Here is a 21773-nt window from a genome sequence, read left to right on the forward strand (position 1 = left end):
TAGCTTAACCTCTCTGAGATAAAATAACATTTCAACAGAATGCCAATCTTACCTGTTTCTAACGACAGAAACAATTTCATAACAATCTGAGATGGTGACTGTCATGACTTGTTGAAATGACATGGAACGACTCGGGTAACTTATACAATAGATACTACCAAGAATTGTCCACCCCCAAACAATATAATAATATATGCCATTGAGCAGACACTTTTTCCCCAAGGGCCTGAGTCACGTGTGCATGGGTGGAACCAGCAGGCCAAACAGACAACAGTACAATGGTTTATACCTTGCTTGAACTTTTCCTTAACAGGTGCAATCACATTCCCAGCAGGTAAGTATGGTCTGACCAGGGTTTTAAGTCTATAATGGGGTTGCTGTCTTGACTCAAGTTATTCTTGATCTCTTCCACCTCTTCCTCTAAATATCTGATTGGATTAGTGCTGTTGTGTAAAGGATTAGCTGCCTTACTAGCCAATGTGGATAGGTCATGCCCTCATATACCGCTCCTGTTGCTGTTTATAACATATGCTACCCGATGTTCCATCTGACCATTTATTGATCCTGTGTGGTTCCTTAGTAAAGAACTGGGGAAGTGTCGTGACAGCTAGCTAACCTTGCTCTGACTCCACACAGATACCTGTAGTCATCATCGATAGTCAAAGCATTGAAATCTAGTCCAGGTGGTGGGATTGTACGCTTGACCACTACGACCTTCTTAGACAAATCTAAGTACTTTGTTTTCATTGGCTCCAGTCGCTGGTAGAAGTCTCTGAAAGGCTGTTTTCTCTGATGCTGAGTCGGTGTCGTGTTTGATTTAAACAACACGTCTCTAGAACTAAGAGATCAAGTCTCTGGGAGAGAGAAAGAGAAGAACATGGGAGTCGCTAACTCCAGGGATCACCATCTGTACCACCCCTCACAGTCTCCCATCAAGGTGGTGCTGAAAAGTGAGTATGGATGGAGATGGACTATGGATTGTTGGAGTGTTGGATAACTGTGTTAGTGAGCCTCAATGTTCTAGCGCTGCAATTGCTAGAAACAGAACAGTGTTAAGTCTGTGTATTTTGTCTCTCCACCATGTTAAGTTGAAGAGGTTAAGTGTACGATGTGGTCATTAGATATTAGTAACAACTTGTCATCAGGTTGCATAAGGTTGTAAAATCTCTCATAAGCTATAGTGTGACCTGTGTTAATATAACATACCTCTTTTCGATAATTTATTTAACAGCGAATAGGTAAGGGGACAGGGTCAATTTATGAAAGGATATGAAAAGGAAGTGTGTAATGTAAATAAGGGGACTTATTGGGAATATCCTGTAGTATCGTGTAGTATCATGTATCACATATTTATATAATAGTGAACTCTAACCTGCAGCATACAAAGAATTATGCTTTCCAGTGATGTTTGACTGTTAATGTGTTGTGGACCATTTAAAGCTGGAGACCAGCATTAATCGTCCATTATTGTCACTGCCTGTATGAGGCAAACATCAATTGTTTGGATGTACAGTACCAGTCAAAAGTTTGGACACCTACTCATTCAAGGGTTTTTCTTTATTTTTTTTTCACCTTTTTCTACATTATAGAATAATAGTGAAGACAACAAAACTATGAAATAACACATGGAATCATGTAGTAAGCAAAAACGTGTTAAACAAATCAAAATATATGTAATATTTTCGATTCTTCAAATTAGCCACCCTTTGCCTTGATGACAGCTTTGCACACTATTGGCATTCTCTCAACCAGCTTCATGAGGTAGTCAGCTGAAATGCATTTCAATTAACAGGTGTGCCTTGTTAAAAGTTAATTTGTGGAATTTCCTTCCTTTTGAGAGAATGTCAAGTGCGTAAAGCTGTAATCAAGGCAATGGGTGGCTACTTTGAAGAATCTCAAATCGATGTTGATTTGTTTAACACTTTTGGTTGTTACATGATTCCACGTGTGTTATTTCATAGTTTTGATGTCTTCACTATTAAAAATACTAACAATAAAGAAAAACCCTTGAATGAGTTGGTGTGTCCAAACTTATGACTGGTACTGTATATAGAGTGCATTCGAAAAGTATTCAGACCCCTTGATTTTTTCCACATTGTGTTACTTTGCAGCCTTATTCTAAAATGGTGTCATTTGGCTCTAACCAGAATAGAAAGAGGAGTGGGACCCCGGTGCACAACTGAGCAAATAGACCAGTACATTAGAGTGTCTAGTATGAGAAACGGACGCCTCACAAGTCCTCAACTGGCAGCTTCATTTAACAGTACCCGCAAAACATAATTCTCAACATCAATAGTGAAGAGGTGACTCTGGGATGCTGGCCTTATAGGCAGAGTTCCTCTGTCCAGTGTCTGTGCTCTTTGCCCATCTTAATATTTTATTTGTAATGGCCAGTCTGAGATATGGCTTTTTCTTTGCAACTCTGCCCAGAAGGCCAGCGTCCCGGAGTCGCTTCTTCACTGATGACGTTGCGACTGGTGTTTTTTATTCAGACCATTTACTCTGTACTTTGTTGAAGCACATTTGGCAGTGATTACAGCATGGACTTTTCTTGTGTATGATGCTACAAGCTTGGCACACCTATATTTGGGGAGTTTCTCCCATTCTTCTCTGCAGATTCTCTCAAGCTCTGTCAGGTTGGATGGGGAGCGTTGCTGCACAGCTATTTTCAGATCTCTCCAGAGATGTTCGATCGGGTTCAAGTTTGGGCTCTGGCTGGGCCACTCAAGGACATTCAGTGACTTGTCCTGAAGCCACTCCTGCCTTGTCTTGGCTGTGTGCTTAGGGTCTATGTTCTGTTGGAAGGTGAACCTTCTCCCCAGTCTGAGGTCCTGAGCGCTCTGGAGCAGGTTTTCATCAAGGATCTCTTTGTACTTTGCTCTGTTCATCTTTCTCTCAATCCTGACTAGTCTTCCAGTCCCTGCCAATGAAAAACATGCCCACAGCATGGTGCTGGCAGCATCATGCTTGCTTCACTGTAGGGATGGTGCCAGGTTTCCTCCAGACGTGAAGCTTAGTATTCAGGCCACAATCTTGGTTTCATCAGACCAGAGCATCTTGTTTCTCATGGTCTGAGAGTCTTAAGGTGTCTTTTGGCAAACTCCAAGCGGGCTGTCATGTGCCTTTTACTGAGGAGTGGCTTCCGTCTGGCCACTTTACCGTAAAGGACTGATTGGTGGAGTGCTGCAGAGATGGTTGTCCTTCTGTAAGGTTCTCCCATCTCCACAGAGGAACTCTCCTTGACCAAGGCCCTTCTACCCCAATTGCTCAATGTGGCTGGCTATAGGAAGAGTCTTTGTGTTTCCAAACTTCTTCCATTTAAGAATGATGGAGGCCAGTGTGTTGTTGGGGACCTTGAATGCTGCAGAAAGTTTAGGGTACCCTTCCCCAGATCTGTGCCTCGGCATAATCCTGTCTTGGAGTGTTACGGACAATTCCTTCGACCTTATGGGTTGGTTTTTGCTCTGACATGCACTGTCAACTGTGGGAAGTTATATAGACAGGTGTGTGCCTTTCCAAATCATGTCCATCAATTTAATTTAAGAGAGGTGGACTCCAATCAAGTTCGGTCAGCCAGCTGAAAATACGGAGCCTAGGGGATGGTAATGTTCTCTAGTTGCGCCGTGATTGGCTAAGTGTTCTGTCACTCATGGGGACACTCTGTCACAGCAAAATCTACGGGGAGAACTCAAACATTCAAGTGGGTGCTGCCATAGAGTTACATCAGAAGTGCCCAAGGCTAAAAATCATTGGCCACAGATAAAATCTTGTCAAATCACATCATATCTACTGTAGCGTTGATTGGACTTTAATTTCAAAATCTTAGCTAGCAAGCTAGACAAGCAGTCATCATCATGAAACATGGTCACAATCTACTGACAAATACCTTTCAATCCTTGTCATATGAAGAGAAGTTATAGATTAAACATGTCGGTGCTCATCAGCCATTTGACATAAACATTACACAACAAGTTGGAAATCGCAGTAGTTTGGAAGGAATCAGGGACTAACTGCAAGTGTTGCAAAGCAATCACAAGCCTGCTATTCACTGGATTTGGTGTGTGGTCCAAGTCTGGGTTTAAGGGTCTCTACTTTGACATTCTGGGGTATTTTGTGAAGACAGATCAGTGACAAAAAAAATCTAAATTTCTCCTACCTTTTTAAGACTTTTTCTGGTATATGTCGACAAGAAATCAAAGCCTTTGCTTATTCCAAATTTGTCGGATGGAAAACGGTTGAGAAATGTATATATGTCTCCAAAATATAGACTTTTCATTTGACACCCAATTTGATACGCTCCAATGAACTTCACGTTGGTGCTAATGGGTCCTTTTACATGGAAATGACCTTAATAGGTTTAACCTATAGTGTTATTCTTATGCCAAGACCAAGGATGAGAGAATGAGTTGGTCAGAATCAACTAGGGCTAAGAATTTATTTTCAAAGGATGATAAATATCAGTCAATCAATCAATGAACCAAACAATAAATTCATTGGCCAAGACATGTCAATAGATGGATACACAATCATTGCACCTCTCGCTCTCTGTTCAGTAGCCTAAACTCACCACAGGAGCAGTGAGGATTAGTATTCATAACAGGCTAACACTTGGCAGCTAACACGCTAGCATTCAACCCTGACAATGACATTGCGCAACACCCTGCAGCTGCTATCATGGGTGCTCACACATGTCAAGCCTCTGTGCACGTGTGTGTGATTTGTTTGTGCAAGCTAAGATAAATGCACAGTGATTTATTTAATAGAAAGACACTTGAGTCAGTAAGTTGTCGTCGACTGCTGTGTACAGTGGGGGTAAACGAGTATCTATCCAATGGGGTGGTTCTATCTTTGTTGGTTCATGATCTAAGAAATAAGGATTTGTTTAATCAATTAAGGTGTTTTTTTCAGAATGCAGTTGTTTTCTGAAATGTGAGGTCCATTGAGGTCATTGCAGTCACCTGGCAGTCTCCACTCAACACCCATCTCTCAGAGCAATGCATTGTGGAATAGCAGACACTACATCCTGTTATGTGGCACCCGATTACTGCGGTAATCCACTGTTGTCCATTTGTGTGTGTATATGTGTGTGACCGTGGGTAATACACTGCACTATAAATAATCATGTTGATTTCTATCACTCTCTCTCGTTCTCTCTCCCGCTCTCTCTCTCAAAGTGACCTTAATTTCTCGTACAGGAATACAGCACTATGACCAACATCAGGCAGCAGAGTATTATACTGAGTCTCTTTGCAGAAAGATTCTTACAGAGGGGTACACACAAACACACCGCTCCTTGAGATGTGTTTCAGCAGTATCAAGTCATGTGGAGGTCGATGACTATTCACTTATTTACCTTGTCAGATTATACGATTCTGCTTCGGTTGCTTCTTTTCTCCCTACAGGTTCTCACTCTTGTTCATCAATTGATAGCATGAGTCTAAGACAGAAGGACCTCAGAAGAGACTGTGAATGTCCTCACTTCTGCATGTAGAAATGCCCCCTAATAAACCATTATACAATGGCTAGTTCTGGCATTTGGAAATGGAGTCTTTGCACCTGTTTTGATATAATGCTATAGACAATGCCATAGATGGAATGATAGCTAGCAAGCTACACTTTGTAATGAGTGCTGTGAAATGACATTCAGAGGAATGGCAGTGTACATGCACATCAAAACTCTGAGTAAAATATCCTCACCTTTGGGAAGCAAATGTATGTATTTCATTCTCTTTATTTCCCTTCAGGACGCAACGAGCCACTGAAGAAGGAGTGTCTTAAATGGAAAAATGAGAACCCTATGACGGAGGGCCAGCTGAGGTGTAAGAGGGATGAGTTTTGGGACACGGCCCCAGCCTTTGATGGCAGGAAGGAGATTTGGGATGCACTCCGAGCAGCAGCGGTGGCCGTAGAACTTAACAACCTGGAAATGGCTCAGGCCATAGTGGACGGAGCCTGCATCACACTACCACATGGTGAGATTCACGCATGTGCCCACACACACACACACACACACACATGCTCACATGTTCCATCCAATTATTAATACACTAGATGACTGACAAGGTGTGCTGTTTTCAAGCCACTGCGCCTCCATCTTGGCACTCCCCCTCCATTGTGAAAAATTGTTTTGAAGCTTTAAAAAAGCATGTATTGGGGCCTTCCGGGTGGCGCAGTGGTCTAAGGCCACCAGAGACTCTGGGTTCGAGCACAGGCTCTGTCGCAGCCGGCCGCAACCGGGAGGTCCATGGCCCTAGCATCATCCGGGTTAGGGAGGGTTTGGCCGGTAGGGATATCCTTGTCTCATCGCGCACTAGCGACTCCTGTGGCGGGCCGGGCGCAGTGCATGCTGACCAGGTCGCGAGGTGTACAGTGTTTCCTCCGACACATTGGTGCGGCTGGCTTCCGGGTTGGATGCACGTTGTGTTAAGAAGCAGTGTGGCTTGGTTGGGTTGTGTTTCGGAGGACGCATGGCTCTCGACCCTCGTCTTTCCTGAGCTTGTACGGGAGTTGTAGCGATGGGACAAGATAGTAACTACTAACAATTGGATACCATGAAATTGGGGAAAAAAAGGGGGTAATTTAAAAAAATAAAAAAGCATGTATGGTAATGACCATGCTTAATGACTATCAACAATAATGACCTAAATGACAGAGTGACAAGAACAATATTCATGATAAATATTCCAAAACATGCATCTTGTATGCGACAAGGCACTAAAGTAATACTGCAAAAAAACGAAGGAATACACTTTTAGGCCTGAATGCAATACATTACAGTACCTTCAGAAAGTATGGACATCCCTTTACTTTTTCCACATTTTGTTGTCTTACAGCCTGAATTTAAAATGGACTAAATTGAGATTTTGTGTTACTGATCTACCCCACAATACCCCAATGTCAAAGTAGAAATTTGTTTGTGGACATTTTAGAAATGTATAAAAAATGTAAAGCTGAAATGTCTTCAGTCAGTAAGTATTCAACCCCTTTGTTATGACAAGCCTAAATAAGTTCAGGTGTAAAAATGTGCTGAACAAATTGCATAATAAATTGCATGGACTCATTCCGTGTTCAGTAATAGTGGTTAACGTGTTTTTGAACGACTGCCCCAAATCTGTATCTTACTCATATAATTATCTGTAAGGTCCCTCAATTGAGTAGTGAATTTTAAGACCAGAGCGTTTTATCAATGCCTTGCAAAGCAGGGCACCGATGGGTAGATGTGTAAAAATAAATAAAAAAGCAGCAGCTGAATATCCCTTTGAGCATGACAAAGTTATTCATTACACTTTTGGATGTTGTACCACTGCACCCAGCCACTACAAAGATACAGGCCTCCTTTCTAACTTATTTGCCGGAGAGGACGAAAACCGCTCAGGGATTTCACCATGAGGTCAATGGGGATTTTAAAACAGTCAGGGTTTAATTGTTGCGATATCAGAAAATTGAGGATGGTTCAACAACATTGTAGTTACTCCACAATACTAACCTAAATGACAGAGTGAAAAGAAAGGAAGTCTGTACAGAATGCAAATATTCCAAAACATTTATTATGTTTGCAACAGGGCACTTAAGTAATACTGCAAAATAATTGGCAAAGAAACTGACTTTTTGTCCTCAATACAAATCATTATGTTTGGGGCAAATCCAACACAACACATCACTTATTACCACTAATTTTAAGCATGGTGGTGGCTGCATCATGTTATGGGTATGCTTGCCATTGGCAAGGACACTGGAGCTTTTTGGAATAAAAAGAAACAGAAATGAGCTAAGCACAGGCAAACTCCTAGAGCATAACCTGGTTCAGTCTGCTTTCCAAAATACACTTTCAGCAGGACAATAACCTACAACACATGGCAAAATCTACACTGGAGTTGCTAACAAAGATGACAGTGAGGGTTCCTGAGTGGCCAAGTTAATGTTTTGAATTAAATCTGTTTGAAAATCTATGGCAAGACTTGAAAATGGTTGTCTAGCCATGATCCCCAACATCTTGACATAGCTTGAAGAATTTTGAAAAAGTTATGGGCAAATATTGCACAATCCAGGTGTGCAAAGCTCTTATAGGCTTACCCAAGATGACTCACAGCTGTAATCAATGCCAAAGGTGTTTCTATTGTGTATCCTTTTGTGATTCAAAATATTTGAATGTGCAACCTAATCCAGTGATTGTCATGCATTTTGGATAAACAATTGTGTTATTGTTATACTTTACCATTAATATGTCTCCAGAATTGTCCCTTTTTTTGTCAATAGAGATGAATTTGTCTGCATCTTTATGTGCTCTAATAGCATATGTTAATTTCTTTGGGGCTAATTCACCACCTAAGTGGAAACTCAAAACACATTAGATAGATCACTAACTCTAAAGTTAATAACCACTAATAGTAGCCATGTATTAATCTAACAGTAAATGTCATGTCCAGAAAAACTAGCCTACGTCCAATGAGGCCAATGCGCATATCTCAAAGCCATATCGAATATCTTTGTAAAATAGTTGTTATTCAACTCATAATTGAGAGTTGCAAAATAAAAAGTAGACCTACAGAAAGCTGAGAACATCCTCTCTCCATCTTGGACAACCGGATAGCTGTGTTTTCCCAGAAATTGGATTTTAATATGTTATACAATCAGAACACTTTTCTTTCTCCCGGAGCGTTTTTTTCCCCTGAAAAAGGAGAGATTGAACCACTCTATCTACACAGCAGCAGACCCCAGCTACACACATAAAATGCCTAGTAGTCCACGCTACTGATTGAGACACTTTCGGTCATGTAGTATATGTGGACACCTGCTTGTCGAACATCTCATTCCAAAATCATGGGCATTAATGTGGAGTTTGCTGCTATAGCTGCTATTGCAGCCTCTGCTCTTCTGGGAAGACTTTCCACTGTTGGAGCTAGAAACAAGAGCATTTTGCTACATCCTCAATAACATCTGTGACCAATAAAATTTGATTTGATTTACAGTAGATGTTGAAACATTGCTGCAGGGACCATTCAGCCACAAGAGCATTAGTGAGGTCGGGTATGAATGATAGGCGATTAGGCCTGGCTCGCAGTTGGCATTCCAATTCATCCCAAAGGTGTTCATTGGGGTTGAGGACAGGGCTCTGTGCAGACCAGTCAAGTTCTTCCACACCGATCTCAACACACCATTTCTGTATGAACCTCGCTTTGTCATGGTGAAAAAGGAAAGGGCCTTCCCCAAACTGTTGCCACAAAGTTATAAGCACAGAATCTTCTAGCATGTCATTGTATGCTGTAGATTTAAGATTTCCCTTCACTGGAACTAAGGGGCCCAGCCCGAACCATGAAAAACAGCTCCAGACCATTATTCCTCCTCCACCAAACTTTATAGTGGCACAATGCATTGGGGCAGGTAGCGTGCTCTTGGCATCTGCCAAACCCAGATTCGTCCGTCGGACTGCCAGATGGTGAAGCATGATTCATCCCTCCAGAGAACGCATTTCCACTGCTCTAGAGTCCAATGGTGGTAAGCTTTACACCACTCCAGCCGATGCTTGGCATTGCACATTGGTGATCTTAGCCTTGTGTGCGCTGCTTGGCCATGGAAACCCATTTCATGAAGCTCCCAATGAACAGTTCTTGTACTGACATTGCTTCCAGAGGCAGTTTGGAACTCGGTAGTGTGTTGCAAACGAGGACAGACAATTTTTTACATGCTGCACACTTTCAACACTGGCTGGTCCCGTTCTGTGAACTTGTGTGGCCTACCACTTCGCGGCTGAGCCGTTGTTGCTCCTAGACATGTCTACTTCACAATAACAGCACTTACATGTTGACCGGGGCAGCTCTAGCATGGCAACATTTTTAGGAACTAACTTGTTGGAAAGGTGGCATACTATAACGCTGCCACATTGAAAGGCACTGAGCTCCTCAGTAAGGCCATTCTACTGCCAATGTTTGTCTATGGAGATTGTGTGGCTGTGTGCTCGATTGCATGGCTTTCTGCTCGACTTGCACTTACTCCATCCATCTATCCTTCTGGGTAAAGACATCAGTGAGTGAACTGTAAAACTCCTCCCTGTTGGCCCTCAGTTTTAATAGTCTCTTGGTCTCGATGCGATGGAGATGATGGCAAGGAATGAGAGTCGTCCTTGAATTGTCCGGTTTCGACTGTGTGTCTTTATCCGTTTCAGTGCAGAAAATGACCTCTCAACAAATGCTGTTGTGGCTGATATAGTGAGGAACGTTGTCGCCACTGGAGCTACAGTAACTTTGTCGCCTCAGGGAAAGTCGTGTCGGGTCATGCTGAACAAAAAACTGAGAAGCTGTCCAGGTGATTTGTCTTGTACCATTTGTGAGCTGTACAATCCGACTAACGAAATCAATGAAATCTAACGAAATCAAAGTACTTTGAGTATTTTGACAGGCACTCGTTTGCTGGTGTCAAACTTTTGTGACATTGTTTCACATTTTTTGCAGTCCACTGAGCCAAGGAAATGTAGTTCACCAAAGTGGTCAAACCTGGCTCTCATCTAAACATTGATTGATGTTGTCCATTATGGTTTATTAGATTCACCTCTCTCTACTCTGACCCGCTGGTTACTATGAGTTTTGCTTTCTGCCAGGCCCAATTCATTGTATTTCATGCTCGATTCGCTCAAATAAACGATCAGTCTTGCTGCCTTACCAGTGCTTTCCTTGTGTCGCTGAAACCCATATCTATCACTTTGTTCTGCAGAACACGAAAGAGCGAGTCAGTTTCATTGAAAATTCTATCATAGGCCTTGAGCAAAAAGCAAACATGCTGGCAGGTCTCAATGTGTTGCTAACTGTAAAATCATATTACTGCCACACTGGCGCTCACGAGTCATGAAGGCAGTCAAATTCCACATGACCGTTTATCAAATATAACTTTATTTGTCACGTGCCGAATACAACAAGTGTAGGCTTTACCGTGAAATGCTTACTTACAAGCCCTTAACCAACAGTGCAGTTCAAGAAGAGTAAAGAAAATATTTACCAAGTAGATTATAATAAAAAGTAATAATGAAAAAGTAACACAATAAGAAAAACAATAACGAGGCTATATACAGGGGGTACCGGTACCGAGTCAGTGTGCGGGGGTACAGGTTAGTTGAGGTAATTTGTACATGTAGGTGGGGTGAAGGGACTATGCATAGATAATAAACAGCGAGTAGCAGCAGTGTACAAAAGGGTGGGGCGGTCAATGTAAATTGTCTGGTGGCAATTTTATTAATTGTTCAGCAGTCTTATTGTCACAACTCCCGCCAAAGTTGGCTCCCCTGCCTGTTTGGGTGGTTCTCGGCGGTCGTCGTCACCGGCCTACTAGCCGCCACCGATCCCTTTTTCTTTTCGGTTAGTTTTGTCCCATTAGTTTCACCTGTTCCTATTTTGTGTGTGCTTGATTAGATACCCTATTTAGCGTGTGGAACCTGCCCCTTTGTTGTGTGGGATTATTTTGATGTTCACGTTTGTGTCGTTGGTGTTGTTTGTGCTCTAGACCGTGTTACCTGTTGTTTTGGGTTGGTCAGTGTTTTGCACCCTGCGTGTTTGGGCATTTATTTTTGGTGCCGCATTAAAGTGCATCTTTCCACTGGACCTCTCTGCTTTCTGCGCCTGATTCCTCTCCACACACCTAGTCAGCCATGACAGAATCCCGCACCCTTCACAATGGCAGGATCAGCAGGAGCAGCCACACCTCCTCTCCCATCGATGGAGGAGAGGGTCTTCCATCACACCACCGTTCTTCACCGGATTGGGTCCGCCATGGATCAGATGATGGAGAGGATGGACCAATGGGAGAGGAGTTGCCTTCCCACCCCACCCCCTCCACCAGCACCACCTACCCCTGCTTCAGCATCCGGCTCCGGGGCCCTGCGCCTGGCGCTCCCCAGGGAGTATGATGGGACGGCGGCTGGGTGTCAGGGGTTTCTCCTCCAACTGGAATTATACCTAGCTACTGTCCGTCCGACTCCCTCAGGGGAGGAAAGCATGTGCGTCCTCGTCTCCTGTCTGACGGGGCGAGTCCTGGAGTGGGCCAATGCAGTGTGGAATGGCCCAGGCTCGGCGAGGGATCACTACCCCGAGTTGTGAATGGCTGTTCCACCTGTGACAGGAGACGAGGAGCGCACAGGACTTTGCCCTGGAGTTCCGGACCTTGGCCACAGGAGTGGGGTGGAATGACAGGGCTTTGATGGACCACTTCCGTTGTAGCCTCAGGGAGGACGTCCGCAGGGAGTTACCGTGTCGGGACACTACTATCTCATTGGATGAACTGATAGACATGTCCAATCGTCTGGACAACCTGCTGGCTGCCCGCGGGCGTCCGGAACGGGCCCTGTTAATTCCACCCCCAAGTCCTCCTGCTGCCATCCCCATGTAGTTAGGGGGGGCTGCATCGAGGAGGAACAACTCCTGCACCAGTTGTGGTCGGCGAGGACACATGGCCGACCGGTGCTGGAGGAGCTCGTCTGGGAGTCGGGAGGGCAGGCGGAGCACCACTCGTTCACCCCAGGTGAGTCTGCACCAGACTCACCCAGAGCTTCCTGTCGGCCATATGTTTGTGCTAACCTCTTTCCCTGGGTTTTCTCCCTCTCTACAGCATAAGGCACTAGTCGATTCAGGCGCAGCTGGGAACTTTATGGATCATGGGCTTGCACTAAGGCTAGGGATTCCCCTGGTGTTGTTAGACCAACCTTTCCCCATGCACTCCTTAGATAGCCGACCATCAGGGTCAGGGCTGGTCAGGGAGGCCACGGTACCACTGGACATGGTAACGCAGGGGGGTCATAAGGAACAGATTAGTCTATTCCTTGTTGATTCACCTGCGTTTCCAGTGGTGCTGGGAATTCCATGGCTTGCTCATCACAACCCGGCGATTTCATGGAGACAGGGGGCTCTTTGAGGGTGGTCAGAGGAGTGTTCAGGCAGGTGTATAGGAGTTTCCGTAGGTGCGACTACGGTGGAGAGTCCAGAATAGGTTTCCACCGTGCGCACTCCCTCTGAATATGCCAATTTGGCTATCGCCTTCTGTAAGATAAACCTCCTGGAGAACGCTGAACTTCCTAGGAGTCACGTGTACCCATTGTCCCAGGAGGAGACAGTGTCTATGGCAACATATGTCACGGAATCTCTAGGGCAGGGGTACATTCGGCCCTCCACTTCACCCGTCTCCATGAGCTTCTTTTTTGTGAAGAAGAAGGAGGGAGGTCTGCGTCCGTGCATTGATTATAGAGGTCTAAATTGCTACGGGCGGTGGAATCATTTCACGGGGCGCGTTTCTTCACAAAACTGGACCTGAGGAGGGCGTATAACCTGGTGCGTATCCGGGGAGGAGATGATTGGAAAAACTCCTTTAGTACTACATCTGGCCATTATGAGTACCTCGTCATGCCATATGGGTTGAAGAATGCTCCAGCCGTCTTCCAGTCTTTCGTAGACAAAATTCTCAGAGACCTGCACGGGCAGGGAGTGGTAGTGTACATCGATGACATCCTGATCTATTCTGCCACACGCCCGCGCACGTGTCTCTGGTGCGTAAGGTACTTGGGCGACTGCTGGAGCATGACCTGTATGTCAAGGCTGAGAAATGTGTGTTCTCCAAACAAGCCGTTTCCTTCCTGGGTTATCCCATTTCCACCTCCGGGGTGGTGATGGAGTATGACCGGGTTACAGCCGTGCGTAATTGGCCGACTCCGACCACGGTAAAAGAGATGCAGCGGTTTTTAGGGTTTGCCAATTACTACCAGAGGTTTATCCGGGGTTTTGGTCAGGTGGCTGCTCCCATTACCTCACTGCTGAAGGGAGGACCGGCGCGCTTGCGTTGGTCAGCAGAGGCAGGCAGAGCATTCAGTCGACTGAAAGACCTGTTCATCAATGCGCCATTGTTGGCGCATCCGGACCCCTCTTTAGCGTTCATAGTGGAGGTGGACGCGTCCGAGGCTGGGGTAGGGGCTGTGCTGTCCCAGCACACGGGCGCACCACCAAAGCGCCGCCCTTGTGCTTTTTTCCCCGAAGAAGCTCGGTCCGGCGGAGCAAAACTATGACGTGGGGAACAGGGAGTTGTTAGCTATAGTCAAGGCTCTGAAGGTGTGGAGACATTGGCTTGAGGGGGCTAAGCACCCTTTTCTCATCTGGACTGACCGTCGTAATCTCGAGTATATCCGGGAAGCGAAGAGAATGAATCCGCGTCAGGCTAGATGGGCCATGTACTTTGCCCGGTTCCGCTTCACCATCTCGTAGCGGCCAGGCTTCCAGAACACCAAGGCCGACGCGCTGTCCCGCCTCTATGATACCGAGGAGCGGTCCATCGAGCCGACCCCCATCATTCCACATTCATGTCTCATGGCACCAGTGGTATGGGAGGTGGACGCGGAGATAGAGAGGGCATCACGGTTGGAGCCTGCCCCCCCTCAGTGTCCAGCAGGGGCTCAGTATGTGCCGTGGGGTGTCCGTGACAGGCAGATTCATTGGGCTCATACTCTACCCTCCTCGGGTCATCCTGGCATCGGGAGGACAGTGCGGAGTCTTAGTGGGAGATACTGGTGGCCCACGTTGGCGAAGGACGTGAGGCTTTATGTCTCCTCCTGCTCGGTGTGCGCTCAGAGCAAGGCTCCTCGACACCTGCCTAGAGGGAAGTTACAGCCCCTCCCCGTTCCATAACGGCCGTGGTCACACTTGTCGGTGGACTTCCTCTGGTACTACGGGGTGCCTGAGGACCTCGTCTCTGATCGGGGTCCCCAGTTCACGTCCAGAGTTTGGAGGGTGTTTATGGAGAGGCTGGGGGTCTCGGTCAGCTTGACCTTGGGTTTCCACCCCGAGAGTAATGGGCAGGTGGAGCGAGTAAACCAGGATGTGGGCAGGTTTCTGCGGTCGTATTGCCGGGACCGGCCAGGGGAGTGGGCGAGGTATGTTCCTCCTTCCTTCGCCACTCCTCGACTAACATGTCTCCCTTCCAGTGTGTGTTGGGCTACCAGCCGGTCCTGGCCCTATGGCATCAGAGCCAGACCGAAGCTCCTGCGGTGGAGGAATGGGTGCAGCGCTCAAAGGACATCTGGAAAGTCGTCCAGGAATCGTTGAGACTGGCTGGGGAATGGCAGAAGAAGAGCACTGACCAGCACCACAGTGCGGCCCCCGTGTTCGCACCGGGGGCCCGGGTCTGGCTCTCGACCCGAAACCTGTCCCTCCGCCTGCCCTGCCTGAAGCGTGTGTAGGGCCATTTAAAGTCATGAGGAGGATAAACGAGGTGTGTAATAGGTTACAACTTCCTACTTATCATCGTATTAACCTCTCGTTTCATGTGTCTCTCCTCAGGCCGGTGGTGGCTGGTCCGCTACAAGAAGGTGAGGTGCCTGAAGTTCCTCCGCCCCCTCTGGACATCGGGGGGTCCCCGGCGTACACAGTACGTACCATTCTGGACTCGAGATGCCGGGTGAGGAGCCTACAGTACCTCGTGGACTGGGAGGGGTACGATCCGGAGGAGAGGTGCTGGGTACCGGTGGGGGACATTTTGGACCCTTCACTCCTGAGAGACTTCTACCGCCTCCACCCGGATCGCCGGCGCCTCGCCCTCTGGGCCGCCCTCGAGGCCGGTGGTGGGGCGCTGCGGGTGCCGCGCATCAGGGGGGGTACTGTCACGACTCCCGTTGAAGTTGGTTCCCCCGCCTGTTCGGGTGGTGCTCGGCGGTCGTCGTCACCTGCCTACTAGCCGCCACCGATCCCTTTATCTTTTCGGTTAGTTTTGTCTCATTAGTTTCACCTGTTCCTATTTTGTGTGTGCTTGATTTGCTTCCCTATTTAATGTGTGGAACCCGCCCCTTTGTTGTGCGAGATTATTTTGATGTTCACGTTAGTGTCGTTGGTGTTGTTTGTGCTCTGGACTGTGTTACCCGTTGTTCTGGGTTGGTCAATGTTTTGCGCCCTGCGTGTTTGGGCATTTACTTTTGGTGCCGCATTAAAGTGCATCTTTCCCCTGGACCTCTCTGCTCTTTGCAAAAGGTTCTACAGCTGCACCATCGAGAGCATCCTGACCGGTTGCATCACCGCCTGGTATGGCAACTGCTCGGCATCTGACCGTAAGGTACTAGAGAGTGTAGTGCGAATGGCCCAGTACATCACTGGGGCCTAGCTTCCTGCCGTCCAGGACCTATATAATAGGCAGTGTCAGAGGAAAGTCCATAAAATTGTCAGAGACTCCAGTCACCCAAGTCACAGACTGTTTTCTCTGCTACCGCAAGGCAAGTGGTACCGGAGCACCAGGTCTAGGACCAAAATGCTCCTTAACAGCTTCTACCCCCAAGCCATAAGGTGCATTTTCATTAATTGTTTATGGTTCATTGAACAAGCATGGAAAACAGTGTTTTAACCCTTTACAATGAATATCTGTGAAGTTATTTGGATTTTTACGAATTATCTTTGAAAGACAGGGCCCTGAATGTTTCTTTTTTTGCTGAGTTTATCATGCTTCTTTAGACCTCTCTAAAACAAATAATTGATTTATTGTGAAGGTGTAGGCTATATTACATGGATTGTTATGAGACATTTTAAAATGGCTTGTAGCCTATGTGTGGAAGCCAGGAGATGCTAAATGTGTTTATGTTAATTAACGGTAATTACCATGAGACCGACAGTTATTTGCTTGACAATCACCGGCTGATGACATTTCGTGACCGCCACAGCCCTAGTCACGCCCAGGCCTTCCACGGGAGGTAAAGCAGTCCTGTCTTGTTGAGCTTGAGGTGGTGGGCCGACATCCAAGTAGAGATGTCTGCCAGGCACGCAGAGATGCGTGTCGCCACCTGTGTGTCAGAAGGGGGAGGGAGAAAAGTAGTTGAGTGCCATCTGCATAGCAATTATAGGAGAGACCATGTGAGGATATGATGTAGCCGAATGACTTGGTGTATAGTGAGAAGAGGGCCTAGAACTGAGCCCTGAGGGACACCAGTAGTGAGAGTATGTGGTGCAGACACCGATCCTATCCACGTCACCTGGTAGGAGCGGCCTGCCAGGTAGGATGCAATCAAACAGTGTGCATAGCCTGAGACACCCAGCCATGAGAGGGTGGACAGAATGATCTGATTGTTCACGGTGTCAATGGTAGTGGATAGATGTAGGAGGATAAGAACAGAGGAGAGAGAGTTGGCTTTGGCATTGCGGAGAGCCTCTGTAACACAGAGAAGAGCAGTCTCAGTTGAGTGACCCGTCTGGTTAGGGTCAAGAAGATCGTTCCGAGAGAGACGAGAAAGTTGATCAGAGAGAGCACACGCAAGTGTTTTGGAAAGAAAAGAAAGGGATACAGGTCCATGGTTTTTGACGTCAGTAAAGTGTTGGTTTCTTGATGAGGGGATGTAGCCAGTGGTCAGGGATGAGTTGATGAGGAAAGTGAGGAATAGGAGAAGGTCTCCAGAGATGGTCTGGAGAAGGGGGGAGGGGATGGGGTCGAGCGGTTAGGTTGTCGGGCGGCCAGACCACTAGTTGCAGGATGTCATCTAGAGAGAGAGGGTAGAAAGAGGTCAAGGCGTAGGCTTTTTTGTGTGTGAGTGAGACCAGTGGACTCAATAGGCTGAGCGAATGAGTAGTGGACGTCGTCAAACTTTTTTTACAAAGTAGTGAACAAAGTCGTCCACAGAGATGAAGGGGGAGGATTATGGAGGGAGGAGGAGGTGGTAAAGAGTTTTCTAGGGTGAGAGACAGAAGCTTGAAATTTAGAGTGGTAGAAAGTGGCTTTAGCAGCAGATACAGGGGAAGAGAAGGTAGACAGGAGGGAGTGAAAGGATGACAGGTACTCCAGAAGTTTAGTTCACCGCCATTTTTGCTCAGCTGTGGCAGCCCTGTTCTGTAAGCTCTCAATGAGTCACTCAGCCATGGAGCAGGAGGGGAGGGCCGAGCCGGCCGGTAGGAAAGGGGACAGTGCAATTCATAGGATGCGGAAAGGGAGGAGAGTAGGGTCGAAGAGGCAGAATCAGGAGACAGAAGGGAGAAGGATTAGGGAGAAGGATTTTAGCAGAAGGGAGAGATTATAGGATAAAAGAGGGGAGTAGTGGGAGAGCGAGGCGAAGATTGTGACGGCGCATGACCCTCAGAGAACATCGCCACATAGGATAAATTAGTAGACCTGTGCCACCACCGTGAAGGAGAAATTAGTAGACCTGTGCCACCACCGTGAAGGAGAAATTAGTAGACCTGTGCCACCACCGTGAAGGAGAAATTAGTAGACCTGTGCCTCCACCGTGATGACCAGATGCTCTTGGACTATGAGAGAAAACATAGTCAGATGAAGAAAGAGTAGCTGGAGTAGCAGTGTTCTTTGGGGTGATCCATTTCTCCGTCAGGGCCAAAAGTCAAGGGACTGAAGGGTAGCATAGGCTGAGATGAACTCAGCGTTCTTGACAGTAGATCGGCAGTTCCAACAGGGATGCAAACTAGTCACCTTTCAGTGAAATTCCCCGTTTTGAATCCAAAATAGGTGACCTACGTGATTCATGAAGGGGTATGTCAGGTGTACTCTCTGCCTGAAAGAGATCAATTATGCCAACAAAGGGTATCATGCTCTGCTGGCACATTGTAGAACACAGGCCACAGGCAGAAAGTGTATAATGTGCAGTGTAGCCCAAAGATATTGTTTTTTTTGTGTTGAACTTGACAGTAACGTGTGTGTGTGTGTGTGTGTGTGTGTGTGTGTGTGTGTGTGTGTGTGTGTGTGTGTGTGTGTGTGTGTGTGTGTGTGTGTGTGTGTGTGTGTGTGTGTGTGTGTGTGTGTGTGTGTGTGTGTGTGTGTGTGTGTGTGTGTGTGAGAGGGGGGGATGATATCTTTTTTTTACTCCCCCGTGAACGTTATTTTTTCACACATGAAGCCTTGTGCACTCGATGGCCACTGTAATATAGCAATTAAATGATGCCTGTTTGTTTGTTTCTATTTCTACTTTAAGATGTTTTATTCCCAAGTGCAATATTTATATGTTTGTGGTCACAAGTGTTCTATTATAAAGTCTGTCATGGCTAACTGTAATATTAGTGTATTTTCTTCTCTCAAGACTCGAGTGTCATTTGCAGTAAAGTCTAGGCAACAAATAACATTGGATTGCTTTCTTTACATTTTTTTAGCTGTGAGCTAGGTTCACATTAACCACTTTTTATTTTACACAGAGACTGATCATGTTGATCATGTTCTTTGTTGTTTAATTAGTTTAAACCTGCATTTCCCCCTAGCATGGATTTTTTGCATGTTTCAGTGCATGTTTGCATGTTTTTGGGCCCTCCGCCAGTTTGCATCTCTGTTCCAAATGCTGCCAGACTTGTAATTCCACATGGGTTGTGTGCGCAGGGTACACTAAATTAAAAGGGTTGAAGCCAGGGGGTGGGGAGTGTCTGTAAAGCCTACAGGGAGAGGTGCGAACATGTATAGAAAACACACATAGTTGACAAAGCTACAGAAGAGCAAAATGAGATAATCTGTAAATAACAAGGTAATATACTCAAGTGCAAGAGCGGTGTGGATCCTCCCAGATGTGATGTGTGGTTATATAATAGTCATGGGCAGCAAGTATTTAGCTTCATAGACAGTAAGGAGACAGTGGGGGACGGTATCTCGGTGGTTAGGGTTGGCCACTCCTAGTCTAGAGGTCCCTAGGGGCTGTTGGTTGACTTCAGTCGGGCCTGCTACTGAGGTTTTTTTTGTGTCTTTATCTGTTATCTTCAGGACTCTGACAGAGAGTTATGATGAACTGGGGAACCGCTACCAGCTTCCTGCTTACACTCTAACCCCTCCCGCCAATCTCATCACTGAACGCACCAATGACAGTGAAGCTCCCGATCAAAAGGAGCCGAAAAAGCCTCCCGCCTTTCCCAAAGAGGAGTTCCAGCTACGAGTTCGACTCTCATGCGGTAAGAGACACAACACTAGAGCAGGCGATATGACAAAAATTCACATTGCGATAAATTGCATGAATTGAGGAGAAAATGATAAATAAAACGTTAAGTTTATAACATTAATATCCACCACAGTTTTTTTTATTTTTTATTATTCTTTTAAATACTACTACTATCTTGGCGGTTGTAGCCATCAAGTGGCCCATTAACAATCACCCCGATAAACACATTTATTTCATTTCAAATGAACAATATCAGCAAAATGACTGTGATAAGTGGTTGATGTCGATCATTTTCCGTTTATCATCCCAGCTCTACACCCTACCCTTTTTCCGTTGAGTTGCTCCATCTGGGGATTTCTCACTGAGATCTGGAGGGTCATTTCAATACTAATAATTGTGAATGCCATCCCTCAGGCCTAGTTATCATCCTGTTGTTTGACACGTGTTAAAGGGAATCTGTTTAAGCAAGGCGAGGCACAGAATCACTCATCTTGATTACGTTATAGTGATTTGTGCATGAGTGATTCTGCACAGTTTGACTCTCAAACTCTCAAGTCCAGGGTTTTCAAAAACTCTGTCCTGGGAACCCTGTGTGAACGTTTTTCCCCCTTCTTCCTAGCACTACTCAGCTGATTCAAATAACCAACTTATCATCAAGCTTTGATCATTTGAATCAGCTGTGTAGTTCTAGGGCAAAAACAAGAACGTGCATCCAAGGGGAGCCCCAAGACCGAGTTTAGGATACCCTGCTCTAGTCTCGAGTCGATTTACTTGCTCTGATGTCCCACTATTCCCAACTACGCTCCTCTCCATTCACTACCCTACAAACAGTGAACTGATTGAGTGCAGTGAGCAACTGGTTTATACAGTGAGGGCAATGTTTCAAACGTTGCAGGTAGAAATATAATGAATAGAGTTGGCACCATTCCCCATTCTTGAACAGACCCTTGATTGTAGAAGTCACTTGACCAATCACTCTGTCCTCCACAGGTAAGGACCTCCGTATAAGCGCCTCCATGTCAGACACCATCTCCCAGCTGAAGACAGTCCTGGAGGGGCAGGAGGACATCGAAGTGGCCCACCAACGCTGGTTCTTTGCAGGTAAACTGCTCACAGACAAGATCCGACTCCAGGACACCAAGATACAGAAGGACTTTGTGGTCCAGGTCATCGTCAACAACTACTTACCAGTTACCAAACTCATGCCAAACTGAGGAGAAATGGAGAAAGATGGATTGTAGAGCAGGAGGAAAGGATTGAGATGAAAGGGGGACAGAGAGAGGGGTGGCGAAAGACTGGGATGAAGTGCAGGCAGAAAAGGATGGGAGAATGTTGGTCAAGGCCTTATTTCTCTCCTTTGGAAGTTCAAGCACACCGGGGTCATGTTCATTAGTGCACACCGTAGGAAAACGTAACAAAACATTTTGCAACATTTCTCATTGGTCATGTTCAGATGGCCCGAAATGTGGAAAGACTTTTCTTCCATTTCGTGCCTAGTGAATAGGACAATGGACTGTTGGTTGCTGCAATGGAATGTTGGTTGCTGCAACAGAATGTTGTAATTAGTTTGTTTGCTTTTGTATTTCTTATCCTCTTTTTGTATTTTCCTAATGAGCCCACGTTGTTACTGAGTAAAAATACACAAATTCTGCATTTGTCATGTCTTGTTATGTCTGTTCCTGTCCTTTCTCTTCATTCTCTCTCTCTGCTGGTCTTTTTAGGTTACCTTCTCTGTCTCTCATTTCTCAGCTGTTCTACATCTTCCCTAACTAGCTCTTTCACTCTTCCCCACCTGTTCTCTCTTCCCCCTCTGATTAGGTCTCTATTTCTCTCTCTGTTCCTGCTACTTTCAGTGTCTGATTCTTGTTTGTGTTTTTTGATGCCAGAAGCAAGCTGTCGTCTCGTTTGCTTCCAC

The 21773-nt window shown here is 46.0% G+C and overlaps 1 protein-coding gene across 1 annotated transcript; it reads left to right on the forward strand.

The window, feature by feature from the left end:
• The first annotated feature begins 877 nt into the window (after nt 1-877).
• Nucleotides 878-21072, forward strand: LOC135509972 (ubiquitin domain-containing protein 1-like). The gene is made up of 4 exons (XM_064930787.1): nt 878-950; nt 5745-5972; nt 19686-19871; nt 20849-21072. The coding sequence occupies exons 1-4, from the start codon at nt 878-880 to the stop codon at nt 21070-21072; spliced, it is 711 nt and encodes a 236-aa protein (XP_064786859.1).
• Nucleotides 21073-21773: the final 701 nt, after the last annotated feature.

Source organism: Oncorhynchus masou, chromosome 23 (genome assembly GCF_036934945.1).
Source record: "Oncorhynchus masou masou isolate Uvic2021 chromosome 23, UVic_Omas_1.1, whole genome shotgun sequence".
Taxonomy (NCBI): domain Eukaryota; kingdom Metazoa; phylum Chordata; class Actinopteri; order Salmoniformes; family Salmonidae; genus Oncorhynchus; species Oncorhynchus masou.